Source organism: Acinonyx jubatus, chromosome B3 (assembly GCF_027475565.1).
Source record: "Acinonyx jubatus isolate Ajub_Pintada_27869175 chromosome B3, VMU_Ajub_asm_v1.0, whole genome shotgun sequence".
Classification (NCBI taxonomy): Eukaryota; Metazoa; Chordata; class Mammalia; order Carnivora; family Felidae; genus Acinonyx; species Acinonyx jubatus.
Genome location: NC_069386.1, coordinates 19,110,931 through 19,128,531, shown reverse-complemented (window position 1 = coordinate 19,128,531; position 17,601 = coordinate 19,110,931). Strand labels below are relative to the sequence as shown.

The window sequence follows — 17,601 nt, the reverse complement described above, 5'->3', positions numbered from 1 at the left end:
TGGGCTGAGTGTGTGTCTCGCCTTTGACTGGTCTGCCCACCGAGCCCTGGACGGTCTGCCTGGGAATGTGAGGGGCAGGGTTGGCTTGAGGACAGGGGTAGCTTTGCCTGGCACATGTGGTACGATGTGGCTTCTCTTTCCTAAAGTGTCACCTCTTCCGTTGGGTAAGGTGCTTCTCTGTCATTGTGATGTTGAAATATCGCCTGGAGCCACTTACAGTGTTAAGTGATTAATCTTTTTTGTCCTCATTTGTAAAGTAGGAGAAATAACATCCACCCATTCATTTATTCAGCCAGTGCTTATTGCGCAACTGCTTGTGTTAGGCACCTACAGCAAAAGTAGGTTTTGCCCTTAAGGGGTTTAAAATTGTAAGGATTAAAATGAGTGTGTGCGTGTGGGGGGAGGAAGGGGGGGCAGGAGGTACACTAATGAGATGTTCAAATACACAAAGAAAAAAAAACTCTTCTTTTTGTATAGGGCTTTCTAGTTTGCTGTCTTCAAAGACCAAAAAATCTTAACTCATTGTGAATTGTTAATCACTTGGATTTTGTTTCCACATATCTCTTTCCACAAGGATCTGAATCCTAGAGGATTTTATATATTCCTCTAAAGGGTTTGTTTTGCTTAGAGCAGGGAGTAATGAGTGGAAGGGAAGAACAAAAGAATTGATTATAAATAACAAGTCAGAGAAAAAGGATTGACTATCTTCCCCTGGAATCTACTTTTATTAACATAAAACATTAACATAAAACATAATTTGAGGATTTTTTTTTCCTGCTAGGTTGCCTGTGAGTTTTTAAAAAATTAAGTCACTATTTTTTAGAGCAGTTGAGGTTTAAAGGGAAGTTGAGCAGACTGTAGTGTTCCCATATACCCGTCTCTCCCCCAACCCCACGATCACGTCATCAGCACCCCCACAGAATGGTACATTTGTTACAGTCGGTGGGCCTGCACTGACACATCATAATCACCCAGTCCCTAGTTTACCTTAGAGTTCCCTCTCGATGTTGTGCATTCTCTCACCATTGTAGTATCATACTGAGTAGTGTCACTTCCCTAAAAATCCTCTGTGCACCCCCTCTCCCCTAACTCTTGGCAACCACTGATCCTTTTATTGTCTCCATGGTTTTGCCTTTTCCAGGATGTCCTATAGTTGGAATTGTACAGTATGTAGTGGCCTTTTCAGATTAGCTTCTTTCGCTTAATGATACACATTAGAGCTTCCTCTGTGTCTTTCCGTGGCTTGATAGCTCATTTCTTTTTATTGCTGAATAATTTTCCGTTGTCTGGATGTACCACAGTTTATTCATTCACCTGCTTGAAGGACACACTGGTTGACTGCAGGTTTGGGAATTTATGACTAAAGCTGCTACACCTTGTGTGGATGTAAGTTTTTGATTCAGTTGGTTAAATACCAAGGAATGTAATTGCTAGATCTAACAGTTAAGGGTACGTTTAATTTTGTAAGAAACTGCCACATGTCTTTAGAGGCTGTGCCATTCTGTGTTCCCACTATCCATGAACGAGAGATCCTATATTTTTTTATTTTTTATTTTTTTAAGTTTTATTTATTTATTTATTTTGAGAGAGACAAAGACAGCATGAGCGGGGGAGGAGGGTAGAGAGAGAGAATTCTAAGAGGGTCCGCATCGTCAGCACAGAGCCTAATGTGGGGCTGAAACTCACGAAACCATGAGATCATGACCTGAGCCAAAACCTGAGCCACCGAGACGCCCCATGAGAGGGTCTATTGATCCATATGCTTGCCAGCAGTTGATGTTACCAGTATTTTGGATTTTGTCCATTTTAATAGGTCTGTGGTGGTATCTCATTTTATTTTGCATTTCTCTAATGTCATACGATGTTAAACATCTTTTCACATGCTTATTGGTCATCTGCATATCTTCTTTGGGGAGTTTTGAAAGTTCTTTGTATATTTTGGACACTTGTCCTTTATCAGATATGTTTTTTGCAAACATTTTCTCCCAGCCTCTGGATTTTCTTCTCATTCTTTTGACATTGTCTTTTGCAGAGAGGTTTTTTAATTTTGATGAAGTCCGGCTCCTCAATTATTCCTCTCATGGATCACCTTTGGTGCTGTATTAAAACGTCATCTCCATACCCAGGGTTCTCTGGGTTGCCTCCTGTTATCTCCAAGGACTTTTATAGTTTTGTGTTTTCACATTCAGGTCTGTGGTCTGTCTTGAGTTAATTTCTGTGAAGGGTGTAAAGTCGATGTCCAGATTGATTTTTGTTTGTTTGTTTTTTCTTGTGAGTGTTCAGTTGCTCTGGCAACATTTGCTGAAAAGACTATCTTTGCTTCAGCTTATATTGCCTTTGCTCCTTTGTTGGTTGCCTATGTTTAGAAAATGTTTATTTGTATCACTTCTCTAGAAATCTGATACTGTAGAATTTAAGAGCTTCCCCCCTTCCCCCGGAAACACTCCCTTTCCTTCCCCTTTCCCCATTTCTTAAAGACAAGTGTAGGAACTCAACCCTTTGTAATTGCAGAGTGAGAGCCCCTTCTCAGATTTACATGGGGTTAATTGCAGGATTATTAAGCCTGGGAGTCCCCATGCAGACTCCCTCACCACCGTGTGACAGAAATACTGACTTGAATGTGTGAAACAAAGCCATGATATCTACCATCAGGTTCTCAGGCAGAAGCTGTACTTTCAAAAGGCTGGAGTGAACAGGAATTGGGCTGTGCTCTTGCTCCCCCTCCACTGGCCTTGCTGCCCTCCTCTGGTGGCCTCGTCTTGTGACTGCAACTCCACTGGGTTGTCCTAACTCATTAGACTTTCATCATTAAAAAAATTTTTTTTTAATCTTTATTTTTGAGAGAGAGAGAGAGAGAGTGTGAGTTCATACCTGAGCCGAAGTCAGATGCTTAACCAACCGACTGTGCCACCCAGGTGCTCCTGGACCTTCATCATTCAAAGCCTGCTTGGATCTTTAGGTGTGTGTGTGTGTGTGTGTGTGTGTGTGTGTGTGTGTGTGTAAGATATTACTTGATAAATGTGGCAAGTTAAAATGGTTTAAAATGTCTTTATTTAGAATGAGATTCCACAACAAATCAGGAATCTTGACTTCAAAAAATCCTAGAAGGAAATGAACTTGTATGCCACATTTGGCCCACAGGTTCATTTGGGCTCATATTTCTCTGTCTCTCATTCTAAAATTTGAATTGGTGGCTAACAGTTAAAAATTAGGAAACTTTATGGGCACCTAGGTGGCTCAGTTGGTTGAGCATCCGACTTCGGCTCCAGTCATGATCTCACATTTCGTGAGTTTCAGTCTCATGTCAGGCTCTGTGCTGACAGCTCAGAGCCTGGAGCCTGCTTCGGATTCTGTCTCTCTCTCTCTCTGCCTCTCCCCTACTCACACTCTTTCTCTCTCTCTTTCAAAAATAAACATAAAAAAAAAATAAAAAGTAGGAAACACACAAAAATAGCCATATTTCTACCTTTTCTGTAAAAAAAATCAGATCTGAACCCACTGGGCCTGTGTTCCTATGTGTCCCTGTCCTCCAACTTCCCTAACCTGGTGCACTTCCCCAATATTGCCCCGTAAGATTGTTTTTAGTTTTATTTCTGTTTTTGTTTGTTTTTTGGCGATCCCTTAGGCTATAGCTTAAGTTGCTTTTCCTATGGTTATTTGCTCCAGGGTGAGAGCTGTATGTGGCCACAAAGGGACTAGCGTTAGGAAGGAGCACTGTGAGGGGACACGTATGTGGTGGCCAGCTGGTGGCCAACGGTGACTGGACCCGGGCACCTGCTGTGAGTCAGTTTTTAGAGAAACACCTATACAGAGGGAGAGCCCTTCATACACTTCCCTTAAGAGCAGGCTGAGGGCCCAGGTGGTAGTGCTGCCCACTGTGTGCTTTATCTTTGTGTGCAAGCTTATCTTTTCTTTGTACTTGACCTTTTAGATTTTCCCTGCCTCGTAGGGTGCCTTTAATGTGTTCAGTAAGTATTTGGTGCCACATTTGCGCAAGACTTTGTTCTTTTGAAGATAATTGTGCATACATTCATTCTTCATAATGCTGCCACATTTGCTTCTTTATCTATGGTAGGGGGTGGGGGGGTGGGGTGGGGAAAGGCAGTGCCCAGAAAGCTTAATTGACTCCCACAAGGTCAAACGTTAGTAAAGAGCAGAGATGGAAGTTTAGATAGTTTTCTGACTGCAGATAAAGGCGTTCTCTTTCCACTGCCGCTGTTGACTATTCAAACCACGAAATGTTCACCCGCAGACTCTATTGATTTCAGTTTGATCACTTTGCTTATTGTTTTATGTAGAAGTATTACCTTACTACGGACAGTTTTCATAATAGTTTGGCAAGCTCAGTTCTCAGGTCTTTTGAAGTGCGTCAGACTTCTCAAAAAGGTATTTAGATTTCAGATTTTGGCACTAATGGATCAAGACACAAACATACAGCTCTTATTATTTTTCTTTTCTTTTTTTTTTTTTTTTTACCACTAGAGGCCCAGCATAATTCCCATGAAAAAATTTGCTTTTTTAAATGAACTCTTTAAAATACAAAGCACCTAATCCTTGAACTTATTAATTGAATGCATATTGGCAAAGTCTATACAAACGCATTAGGAGAGAGACCTAATAGGGGCATGTGGAGTGACCATATGTCCCGAGAGCCATGGACAGGCCAGTTTACGCCAGTGATCTTGGCCTAATTTATTAACACATTTTCTCTTTCATCTCTAAAGGTCCTGCTTCAGCCAGTAAATTCTCTGGAAAAACCCTACCTATAGGTATATGAGAATGTTAATTTAAATATTTAAAACTGTGAGTGAAATGATTTTGAAACTATTACCAGTTATGATCTCCTGACATTTAGGCAACCCATATTTTCTTTGAAACGTTTTTCAGCAGAAAAGGATAAGAAAAATTCTCTGCAAAGAATTGAAATGCTGCATAAATCAGAATGAAGAAATATCCATCGATCTGGAGCAGTGATAGTCTGTTGATGCAGCTGAAATACATATTTAATGATGGACACTAATGTAAACAGTTAATGGGGAGAACCGTGACTTAATGAGAATGTTGGCCTTCCTTGCAGAGGATGCCAAGGACATTTGCTAATGAAGACTGTAGCAGTCGCTATTTGTAAACTGAAGATTAGATGTGGGTAGTTGATGGGTGTTCCCAGCTGGGCTAGAAGTTCCTGGGAATAGTGTGACCTTGATATTTGTTAGCCCCTCTCAGATTTACCATAGAATGAGTCACAGTTCTGAAACATCTCACAGTACAGGAGATGGCTTTTCCGGAGTCCAAGGTTATGGGGACACTTTTTAGAACAAAGCTTAAGAGCTGTATTATGGACACTGGAAATTAAACCATCAGTGGTGCTGTATGTGTTTTAAAAAGGCTTTCTTCCTTGTTTTTTATGCAAGAAATGACCTTGTGATTATAAAAGAAACCTGAATGCCAGATTTGTGTTTTCTCCTGCAGTACTTTTTAACTTCCCATTATGTAATATTCTTGGAAGGAATGTGCCGAGTGACAGATTATTGAACTATACTACATAATAATGAAGTTTTCTTAAAATTTAAATTTGAATGCTTTGTAACAAACAAACTACATATTTGTTGCCGCATGGAATTACTACAATGACCTGTTATGAATCTCCTATCCTTAACTATTTTTATAGCAGAATTGGAGGTTTGCAGGGCCCCTGGATGGCTCAGTCAGTTAAGCCTCTGACTCTTGATTTCGGCTCATGGCATGATCTCATGGTTGTAAGACTGAGTCCCATGTTGGGCTTTGCGCTGAGCGTGGAGACTGCTTAAGATTCTCTGTCTCTTTAACTCTGCCCCTTCCTCGCACTCCCCCCCCCCCCCGCCCCAAATAAGTAAGTAAGTAAGTAACCATTAAGAAAAGAAGAAGAATTGGAGGTTTGCTTTTATAAGACAGAAGCAGTTAACTGGGATGTAGTCGTATCTTTTAATGCTCCAAACAGTTTGACTCAGTGAAGGTAGAATCTTGTAACGTTTCTAATGCTGTATCTTCAACCATATCAGGATGGATGGGTAGAACATCACAGCATGACTTTAGAATCCTATGTGATTGGTTATGAAACTAGCACGTAGATCCCATCTTAGAATTCTTCACACTGAAGGAACCTTTAGTACGATATAGACATTCAATAAACGAGAAAACTTTGAGACCCAACAAATTCAAGTGACTCCTCCAAGGTCTTACAACTCACTAGTAGCATAAAAGCGATAAATGTCTCCATATAGTCTTATTTCTGAATGTTTATTTTAAATTGTTACATTCTGAACTTTCTCACAGAGAAATAGTAGTTTATTTCTATTACCACTAAATTGCTAAACACTTACTTTAGTCACGTAATTATACCTCTTAAAGGTAGAGGACTTCATTCCTGTTGAATCTAGGCAATTGCCTGGAGTCCAGAAATTAAATGGTACCTGCCTCTTATCTGCTTAGTGGGGAACATTGTAGTGAACAGCACGTTAGCCATAATTTGAGGAAAAGAGGGACAATGCATAATAGAAGGTACAGATGTTCACCTTAATGATCCAACTGTTCCCCATTCAAGTGCCCCAGAGCAAAATGGCTTGATTTCATCTCACCTGCAGCATTCTTAAATGCAACCAGGCATCTTTAAAGGCAAAACCCAAATGACAGCAGGGAACTAGGAACTAGTGAAGATAAAAACAAAGATAATTTGAGGAGAACTTCGCAAGGGATCCCCAGAGCAAAAGCAAATGCCTAAAATACTACAAAGGCAGACATGAGATCCAAAAGCACTAAGAGCACTTGATGTGAACAGGTGGAAAAGGTGACGGGGTAAAAGTGGAAGAGGATAGATGGAGGGGGGTGGTGTTGCGCACTCACAACCTTTTTCCTTACCTTTCCTCCGAAGCCATTTTGTAATAAGGCTTTGTATAGAAGTTGATGGCATTTGTTAAATGTGCTGAATGAACAAAAGGTGCCACTAGAAGCCGATTTGGGCAGGGTCTTAGTATCAGCATCAGTGGAGGTGCATGGCCTCACCTGTAGACATTCTGTCTGCTCACCTGTAAAGTACTTATGTCCACATTTGCTCTTTTAGACAAGAAGCTATTTATTTAGATTTTTCTTAGGATCATAGCAGGTGTCTTTTCCATCCAGTCTGTCAGGGGGGTGGCTTCTTTGTCTAAAATGTTTATTTTGTAGTAATATTAGTGTACTAAGTAAATCCTTTGGGGGTGATACAGGAGGGGAGAGCACGAGCTAGTCTGGGCCTAGACTTGGCCTCATTTGTAACAAAATAAGTGCTGTTCCCCCGAACACACACGCTCACGTGATCTCTGTCTTGTGAAAGGTTTCTTCATTTAAAAAGAAAAAAGGATATAACATAACATTCCTTTCATTCAGATTTTTAGAGGTTAGTCAGAAGATACCTACAACTTTCCTCTAAGTTCACATTCTCAGTCTGTAATCGTTCCTGGGGATTTTAAGGCTTCCATAAGCCCGTTAGTCAAATGTCAAGAATTTTCTTTGTGTTTATGCCTTTAGCACACATACTCTGTTTTGGGTGAAGCTTGCTGAGACGTCCGACACTATGAAAGTCATAGCTGCAGACGGCCTCTAAAAGATGTTGAGAAATGTAGTCCTGAAAGTGTTCGGGGATGTGATGTCCTGGTGAGCCTGTAAGAAGCAGCAGTTATGTGCAGCAGACCATGCACTGCACAGAGGACTCCCTTTGGAGATCACTCTCCATGCATAGGGTTTTGATAGCCAAGAATAAAATGTGTAGTCACGGACTCAGTTTTCTAGGGAGTAAAGGACAAATAACAACTACATCCTTTGTCTGGAAGGGTACTTATTTTTCCTCAAAATACACTGCTGATTTTTACATTCCAAAATATATTCTAGCCAGAGGGACCTCAGGCTTGTCCCTCATCGTTAGTTACTGAGGATCTCGTGTCTGTCAGCCCTCGTCATCTGTGTTCTTCTGCATTAAATCATGCCACACTATCTTGATACCTGCTGTGCGTAAAGACTTTCCTGTTTATCATAAATTCACCAAATACCTGCTGAGCATCTTGTGTCCAATGTGAGCCAGACTCTGGAGATGTAGTGAATGTCTGGATACCAGTTCCCCCAGTCTGCTCTAGAACTCTTTGTCTCAAGTCTGTCCTGGCTGCCAGAGCGAAAACACTGTCAACTGGGTGGTTTAAACAGCAGAAATGTATTTCTCACAGTTCTGGAGGCTGGAGGTCTGAGATGAAGGTATCTGCATGGTCAGGTTCTGGTGACGACCATCTGCCTGGTTTACAGACCCGCTTTCTTGTGTACCTTCTTGGTGGGGACTGAGTGCTCTGGTCCCTTTACCCCCTTATACAGGCCCCCATCCCACCGCAGGGGCCTCATCCTCATGACTTCATCTAAATTCAGTCACCTTCCAGAGGTGCCACCTCCAGATAACATCACATTGAGAGCGCTTCAGCATGTCATTTGGGGTGAATTGGGAGTCCGCAGACATCCAGTCCGTTGCACTCTTCTTATGGGGCTTACTTGCACTGTCTTTCTGGGGCTCTCTTTGCTTTCTTCTCTGTTGTACCTTTTGTTTCCAGGATCCTATGTGATCATCTTTCTAGATGTATTCCCTCACTCTAGAGGGGCACATCCTTTCATAGCTGGGATGGAATGAGTACGAGGTAAAACCGTCCTTGAATGTCTGAAAATCTCTCTTCTACCCTCCTACTTGATGGGTCGTTTGGTTGGGAAGAGAATTCTCCATTGAGAATAACTGTCACTCCCCCCCTGCTTTTAATAAGGCATTGGTCTTTCTCTTCAGTCGGGACAGAGCACTCTAGTTTCTGGTTAATTTATACATGGCCCTTTTCCTCCTCTTTGGAAGTTTTTCAGATTGCTTTATCTGTGGTGTTCCGAGTTTGTACTCTTAGTACTAGGTAGTTGGGGTTTAATTCAGCAACTGTGTCTTTAATTCTGAGCCCATTTTCTGTATTGTTACTCTCTCCCTCATGTGCTTTTCTCTTTTTGGAATGAATACTTTTCTGTTTCCTGGTTTTGTTTTCATCTCTCTTTTCTGGGATGTCCTTCAGCTTTATCCTCAAACTCTCCTTTTTTTCTTTGGCTATTTTATGTTTATTTTCAAGAGCTTTTTCGGTTTTTCTGATTTTTTTTTTTTTTACAGTATTCAGTTTTTGTTGCACGAGTGCCTTGTCTTCTGTGTGAATGTGCTACAGGTTTGTTTTTTGTTTCCGTTGTTGAGTTTCTCTTCTGTTCACTGCATTGTTTCTCTTTCCGGCAATCTTTTGTTTCTGTGTTCTGTCTCCATCTTTCCTGTTGGAACCCTCCTTCAGCTGCCTGATGGTCCCTGGCTGTTGATGATCAAGGAAGACTCAGGCATTGAAGAAGCTAACTGAAAGCCCTGTAGGCAAGATTCCTTAAACTAGTGTCATAGCTGTAGTGATCTGGCCTTGGGCGATCCCTTCTGCAGGAGGACTCCAGATAATCTATGGGAATGTTTAATTGATGCAGAAAAGACTCTTCCAGTCTCCTACTGGGAATGGAGAGTGGAGGGTGAGTGCTCTGAGACCCAGTTGAGGAAAGAGCTGGGAGCCCTGCTCTTTAGACGTTCATTTCCCTCAAGCTGTCAGCCTTGCTTTCATCCCTGCCCAGCTGTTCAGTGAACTAAGTCCTAGAGGAGTGAGGGAAGGAGCCTGTAGACAGATCTCTTCTGGAACAACTACTGTAAATGATGACCGTGTTAAGAAACCTCCAATACTTGCTTCTCGTGCATCCCGATTCCGTTACAGTTGGTGGGCAGTCCTACATGAATTTGGGCAACACCCCCATCATCTAAATGGCAGAGTAACCTGGAGCATGTCTTTGAAGATGCTGGACATCTTCCAGCGCTCTCCTCCCTCCATGTGCCTATGGTTTCTCTGGGTCCAGCACTGGGCCTCACCCCTGCCTTTCACAGCACCTTTCCTGGGGTTCTGAAGGGCACATTGGGTTACTGTTTAGAGCAGGCCGTTAGCTGCCATCTTCCTTGGCTCCCTTTTCATGTCCTCAGCATTTGGGGGCATCTCTTACCTACTGTGTTTCCTCTCCCATTCTCTTGGTCCTTGTGGGTTTATTCCTTTCTTACTTCTTTCTTCTCTTTGAAGAGATAATTTAGAAAGAATCATATGGGTTCTAGGACTTCATTTTTAGCCATAAGCCTCTGATTTGTATTTTAAGACCATTTTTGCTACTGTGTCAAAATGGCCCTGAGGGAAGGAGAACAGAATTCTGCAGCGAGCCCCATTGGGAAGCCCTGAGGAGGCATAGCCCAGCCTGGAGAGAGAAGAGAAGGCCTGAGACCCCGGGGAGTGGGCTGGGCAGCACTGTCTGCAGGGGGCAAGGGCCAGAGGGGGGAGGAGCACCACCGGCTTCAGGCTCTTCTGACCTAATTTTGGAAAGCAGCTTGTATGGTTCATTGTGTTTACATTCTTGCAAATGGAGAGACCTTTAAAACAAGCCATGGTTCTTCATGCCCACTGTTAAAAATTTTAAATGGACAAAATGAAAATACTATGTCATCATAACAAATACATATAAATTATTACGTAGCTTTCCATCTCTCATACAGTAGTTGTTTTACTAGTCCGCAGGCATGGAGCCCTGGGCCATTGCTGATTCCTTTGCCGTGGTGGTGGGGGCACCGCTGTGTCCTTTCCGGAGCTCCCCTGCACCCAGGTGGCATCCTCAGGGGAGGGGGGAGGCGGCAGGACTCAGATAACTGGAGGAAGGGCCTCCGGGCTGCTGTTGAGGCCCGCAGGGGTAAGGGGAGTCCAGGCGCCCTGCTTTCCCTAAGCACATCCCAGACTGCAGCCTTGCTTCTGGCTGTTTGAGTCCAGCATTGGAGTTTTGCTCTCCCGCATTGCCTGGTAAATGACAGAAGACATGTGTAAAGTCGCACATCAGTGAGTGCCTGTGTTGTATGCTATCCCCTGGGAGCAGAAACTACGAGGGGCCCTGCAGGCCAGTCAGGGAGCACCCTGCGTGCGCCCAGCGCCTTCTGGCACACCACAACGGCGGGGATGCTCTCCCAGGTTCGGGACGCTCTGCCTGCCTTCTAGCTTCTTTGACACCTGACTGCTTTTTCTAATTAATTTAAAATTTGGGAACTACCTCAGTGGCTGATCCCATGCACCCAGGTCACATGTTGATCACAGACCTTGTGGGAAGAAAGTTGGAAACAGGGCACTTCCGAGATGTTGTCTTATTCTAGGCTAAGTCCTGCTCTGAGAACGGACCTCACAGGCGTCCACAAGAGCAAAGGGCCGAGTTTGAGAAGGTCAGCATTTGCCAGACTCGTGGCTCCCTGAGAATTGAGTGAGGGAGTGAATGTGGGTGGAGGCCTTGCTCAGAACCTGGCCTGTATTCTTTGCCCCCTCTTCCTCTCTGTCTTTCTCTCTCTGTTTCTATCTCTCTCACCATTCTGTGGAAGTATTTCCCCTTTTTTTCTTATTGGCTTTATTTATTGGTAGTTTGTAGTATCATATCGAAGAAGAAAACCGGATGTAAAAATGCTAACCCATATTTTACTGTTACATTGATTGCCATGTCTCAGAAAAAAAAAAAATAAGACTTTCCAAAGGCACATAAACTGCTTGGTTCACATACATATCACTCTATCAAGCATTAGTATTTAGCAATATGAACAAAACCCCAAAATGACCCACAAATGAAACAGGACTAATTTATCACATACCAACTTCAATATTATTGAATGGTTTTTGCAGATTTTTATTCTTCGTTCCAGAAGGCTTTGTAGATACTCATCATCTCACCGCTCGGATGTTCAGGGGAATTAAGTATATTCTCTATCTGACTTAAGGAACATGCCGCATTTGGGCTGATGGACCTCAAACCTTTGTCCCCCCTGCTCCCCCCAAGCCAGTGTCCCAGGACAGGTGACAAGTTGGTGGAATAATGGGCCCGTTTGGGTTGCCTGCCTTTTAGCTGGACATTCTGAGCCCACCGTGTGCTGCCCTGTGCCAGTGCTGGAGCCCCGGTGCTGAGTGAGCAGACCCTCTCCTGCCTGCACAGAGGCCGTGGGGAGGTGCACTTGACACTAGGAACAAGCAAGTCAGAGTGTTCACTTCTGGTGACCTTGCAGAACCTTGGCTTCGCCTGCAGCATGCCCTTCCAGACGGCAGGCCTCCTCCCCTTTCCTTGTCTTCAGCTCCCTGGAAGCAGTGTTAGTCCTGCGTCAGGTCCCGCTCCTGGAGTTTTTCTCTTTACACCATCGATGCGGGCACTTCCTGTGTCGGGGTAGCTGTAGGGTCTGCTCTTCCAGCTGGGCAGCAGCTCCCACTGGGGGCCAGTCTTCAGGAGGGGGGACCTCGGCTCTTGGGTCCCTTACATGGGCTTGGTGGGGACCCAGGATGACATTCTCTTCCAGGTATGCTGACTGTGATCTGAAGATTACACCTTTTCTATAGGAAAACTTTCTTAAAATTCGGTTTGCCTTCAGAATTATATTGGCCAACTCTGGTTATTGATGAAGGCTTATATCTTGATGCAGTTCATATTTCTTACTCATTTCATCCCATCGGACTGCTGGCTGGAGATTGGGCTTTACCTAAGGCTTCTGGTATGCCGTGGTGGCTCATTTGGAAAGGTTTCAAATATTTAGATTTTTTTGAAGACTTTGCAGGTGTGTAAGGAAATGCGAGACTAGAGGGACAGAGTCACGTGATACTAACCTAGCCATCATCTTTTTTTTTTTTTTCCTTAACAGATGCAGCAGCTTTTTTATGAGAATTACGAACAGAACAAAAAGGGGTACATTAGAGATCTCCATAATAGTAAAATTCACCGAGCCATCACCCTGCACCCCAACAAAAACCCACCCTACCAGTACCGGCTCCACAGCTACATGCTCAGCCGCAAGATAGCCGAGCTTCGCCACCGCACCATCCAGCTCCACCGAGAGATCGTCCTGATGGGCAGATACAGCAACACGGAGATTCACAAAGAAGACCTCCAGCTGGGAATCCCACCTTCCTTCATGAGGTTTCAGCCCCGCCAGCGGGAGGAGATCCTGGAGTGGGAGTTTCTGACTGGGAAATACTTGTATTCTGCGGCTGAGGGCCAGCCGCCTCGGAGAGGGATGGACTCCGCTCAGAGGGAGGCCCTGGATGACATTGTCATGCAGGTCATGGAGATGATCAATGCCAATGCCAAGACCAGAGGACGCATTATTGACTTCAAGGAGATACAGTATGGCTACCGCCGGGTGAACCCCATGTATGGGGCCGAATACATCCTGGACCTGCTCCTTCTGTACAAAAAGCACAAAGGGAAAAAAATGACTGTTCCCGTCCGGCGACACGCATATTTACAGCAGACCTTCAGCAAGATCCAGTTTGTGGAGCACGAGGAACTGGATGCAAAGGAATTGGCCAACAAAATCAATCAGGAATCCGGATCCTTGTCCTTTCTCTCAAATTCCCTGAAGAAACTTGTTCCCTTTCAGCTCCCTGGATCAAAGAACGAGCACAAAGAACCCAAAGAGAAAAAGATAAATATATTGATTCCATTGTCTGGGCGTTTCGACATGTTTGTGAGATTCATGGGAAACTTCGAGAAGACGTGTCTCATTCCCAATCAGAACGTCAAGCTCGTGGTTCTGCTTTTCAATTCTGACTCGAACCCTGACAAGGCCAAACAAGTTGAACTCATGAGAGATTATCGCATTAAGTACCCTAAAGCTGACATGCAGATTTTGCCTGTGTCTGGAGAGTTTTCAAGAGCTCTGGCCCTTGAAGTAGGGTCTTCCCAGTTCAGTAACGAGTCTCTGCTCTTTTTCTGTGACGTTGACCTTGTGTTTACTACAGAATTCCTTCAACGATGTCGAGCAAACACAGTTCTGGGCCAACAGATATATTTTCCAATCATCTTTAGCCAGTACGATCCAAAGATTGTTTATAGTGGGAAAGTTCCCAGTGATAACCATTTTGCCTTCACTCAGAAAACCGGGTTCTGGAGAAACTATGGGTTTGGCATTACTTGCATTTACAAGGGAGATCTTGTCCGAGTAGGTGGCTTTGATGTTTCCATCCAGGGCTGGGGGCTGGAGGATGTGGACCTTTTCAACAAGGTTGTCCAGACAGGTTTGAAGACATTTAGGAGCCAGGAAGTGGGAGTAGTCCACGTCCACCATCCTGTCTTTTGTGATCCCAATCTTGATCCCAAACAGTACAAAATGTGCTTGGGGTCCAAAGCATCCACATATGGGTCCACACAGCAGCTGGCTGAAATGTGGCTGGAAAAAAACGACCCAAGTTACAGTAAAAACAGCAATAACAGTGGCTCAGTGAGGACAGCCTAAGGTCCAGCTTTGCTGGAAGAGACGTTTTTAATTACCTAATTTATTTTTCAAAAATTTTTTGTATGATCCGTTTTCGAAGTCCATACAAGGATATATTTTACACATGATTTTCTTACAAAGGACTCCTTGATGATTGAGCTTTTTGAACAAAAATGTGATCATGTTTGCCTTTGAGCACATTTTCTTGCTGAACGTCATGTAGCAGGCCTGCTTGATAATGACTTGAAATGTACCTGATGGACAGAACTTTCTTGTCGTGTTTCATTGTGTTTTATGCGTTTCTTTTCAGACCCCTTTGCTGTGGTCCTATGGTAGAAAACATGAACGTTCCTGCAAAGTATTAATGTAACAGAACACTGTAACTCTGGTACATGTTTTGTTGTAACTGGTAACGTTGCACAGATTTGACCTTTTGTCTTTTTTTTTTTAATGGCGATTTTTTTTTTTTAAGCCATTTCATGTTCTAATTGTAAAATAAGGAAATGTGATAATAAGCTGTATCATCATTGTCGGGAGAGCTTTCCAAAGTTGATTCTTTCCTCCAACTTGTGCTCATTGTGGTCACGGAGTTGTTTTAAAAGCAAGGGGAGAAAGGCACAGTAAGATGAATGGCTGTCGTCGTAATTTGTGTGGCTTAATGGACCTGGCATTAAATTCCAAGAAGGATTTGGTTTTTTGTTTTTTGTTTTTTCTCATCTTTAAAGGGTACACTATTAATATTTGGAATGGCAAGGAAGAATTATTGTAATAAATCTAATGTACACAAGCTAAAACAGAAACAAAAACCCGCCCTAATGAAAGCATTGGGGGAAAATGTATTTTGGTTTTGTTCATCCTGTCTGTGTTACATCGGTGGAGTTGGCTGTTTCAATCTTTAATTACTGTTTTGTTTTATTCTTTGTATCTGAAATACCTTTAATTTATTTAATATCCATTGTTTAGAGCTCGGCCATTTCTCAAGTACCTGTTTAGCTATTAGTATTTATGTGTATCAGGAGTGTGTTTAGTGTTATTTTATTTACAGTAAACTGATCTCCAAAGATTTCCTTTTGAAAATGCTTTTCCCTCCTCAATTTTTACATTCCTTACTGTTTTACTAAATATTAAGTGTTCTTTGACAATTTTGGTGCTCACATGTTTTGGGGACAAAAGTGAAATCTGTCATTACACCAGAAAGTTCGTTTGTTTTAAAAACTCACAGATCAAATGTGCCTTAATAAATTTTCTTTTTCATTTAGATTTCAAACAGTAATAGACTTGCCATTTTAATACACATCGTTGGAGATCTGCTTATTTGTAAATAGTCTGTTGCTCATTCGGGAAAATAAACCAGTCAACAGTATTTTTCTATTGTACTTTTCAGGACCATTTTGTCTCATTACTCCTGTTTTAGCTAAAGAATTGTATAACATTTGGAGAGTAAAAAACTGAAACACTGATTTATAAAGTTTTTCAAGTTATTTCAGGGGGAATATTTATGTAGAATGCAGTTTGGGAGTGAAATGAAACTTTCAAGTGCCTCTTCCTCTCCCCCCACCCCCCTCCAGTGAATCTGTCCTTTGTTCCTCTTCAGCTTGTCCATTCTCTGTTCTCTAGAACAAGGGTCTTCAAACCCACTCCATGCCCCATCTGGCTTCCTGGTACGGATGCACCTTCCTGGCCCCATATTGGACTGACTACGCCCATTGGAATCTGCATTTTAACCAGTGCCCACGTGCTACTGTGTGCACGAACGTTCTCGGGGTTTTAGGCTAGATCTAACTACAGGATAAATTGTGTATGGTTGCTCTATAATCCAAGAATCAAAAAAAGTTTAGATCTTTGATGCCAAGGGAGCAAGCTGTGTGGATGCCACTTCCAGTCCGGGACAGGTACTTACCGTGTAATGACAGTTAAGACCCAGTATAATAACATTGTGCTCTCGGGAGGGATTGCTGCCATTCAGCCTAATTGTCATTTACTTTGTGGGGATGTTTAGTTTTCCTTTGGAAAAAAAGCACAGATGTTTTTATTCTTCAGTAAGGAAGAGCACAGTATGCGTCCTGATGACAAAGTAAGTTCTCCATCATACTAGCTAACTAGAGGGATTTAGGACGGGGTATGAGCAGTTTCCTTCTCAAGCTTGAATGGCCATCCAGTGTCTTGGTGATGCTTTGTTCAAGTTCACCGTTTCCTTCCTACTCCCACTCGTGCTCGTCTATTCCACTTCCTGATGTCGTGTGGATGTTTACGGAGGTGCTGCCCTCCCTTCCTCGAGATTCAGTCTTTAGGAATGCTGCTGGACCCCTTCCTTCTGGTTCCCTCTTTGGTGGTGCCATGCCCAGACTCTGTGCTCACTGGCCTCCTGGTTCACTCTCCTCCTGGCCTCTCCTCGTGTATCCCGCCAGGATCCCTCTTCTCAATCAGCAGCTTTAGTGTCTTCCTGCCTGGGAGAAGACTCTGTGAGCCCCCTCCTCAGGAGCCTCCAGCCAAACTGGGCTCTAAGTTTGTGGGGTCATCAGTCTCTTTCCTGCTCTGGCCTCTGTCTGGAGCGCTCTCTGCACACCACTCCGCTGGCCACCCGGACTCATTCTCCAGGAGCCAACTGAAACTCTCGCCCTGACCACTCTGGGTTCATCCTGGACCCTTCCAGCATAGATGTGACCCAGCTGGACTTCATTCCACGGTCATGTGATAATGTCTCCCTCACTCCAGCCCCTCGAGTGCATCTGGATCTCTTCCCAGCGGTACCCTGGCACGTTGAGCCCTCTTGTCTGTGTCCTGTGCTGTCCCCAGCCTTGCTATTAGTGCATGGTGCCCCGTCTGTATGCGTTCCTCCCAGTGGAATGTCCAGCTGACCTGCCTACCTGTCACTGCATTGGCTGTGACCTTGTGGCCCATCCATACCCATGACCTGGAAGTAATTGCTTCTTCCCTTAAACCTCTGAAGGCCTTCTACTTGAGATACGCTTTGTTTCATTGTTACTTTATTTATACTTAGTATGCATTGCTTTATTTTAAATACAGAGAAGTATTGAAATGGCCCATAACCCCACAAACCAGATAGCCCTTGTTAACAGTATCTAGAAATGAAGAATACGTGGAGATGGTTGGAAGGGGGAAGAGATCACAATGCTGCACAAAGAGGGGAAATGGAGCCTTCCTCCTCCTCTAACCGTCCAGCCCTGAGGTCCCTCCCACAAAGAACCACCGGCTTTGTGTGTCCTGGTGGGGAATGGGCG

General features: G+C 43.6%; 1 protein-coding gene across 1 annotated transcript in view; it reads left to right on the top strand.

Annotated features, from left to right (window-relative positions):
• The window catches only part of CHSY1 (chondroitin sulfate synthase 1), a 70,385-nt gene extending 54,566 nt beyond the window's left edge, over nt 1-15,819 (top strand). Inside the window, exon 3 of the mRNA XM_027067924.2 lies at nt 12,788-15,819. Within this exon, the coding sequence (XP_026923725.1) occupies nt 12,788-14,380 (1,593 nt within the window). The 3' untranslated portion in view covers nt 14,381-15,819. The remainder of the gene's footprint in view (nt 1-12,787) is intronic.
• Nucleotides 15,820-17,601: the final 1,782 nt, after the last annotated feature.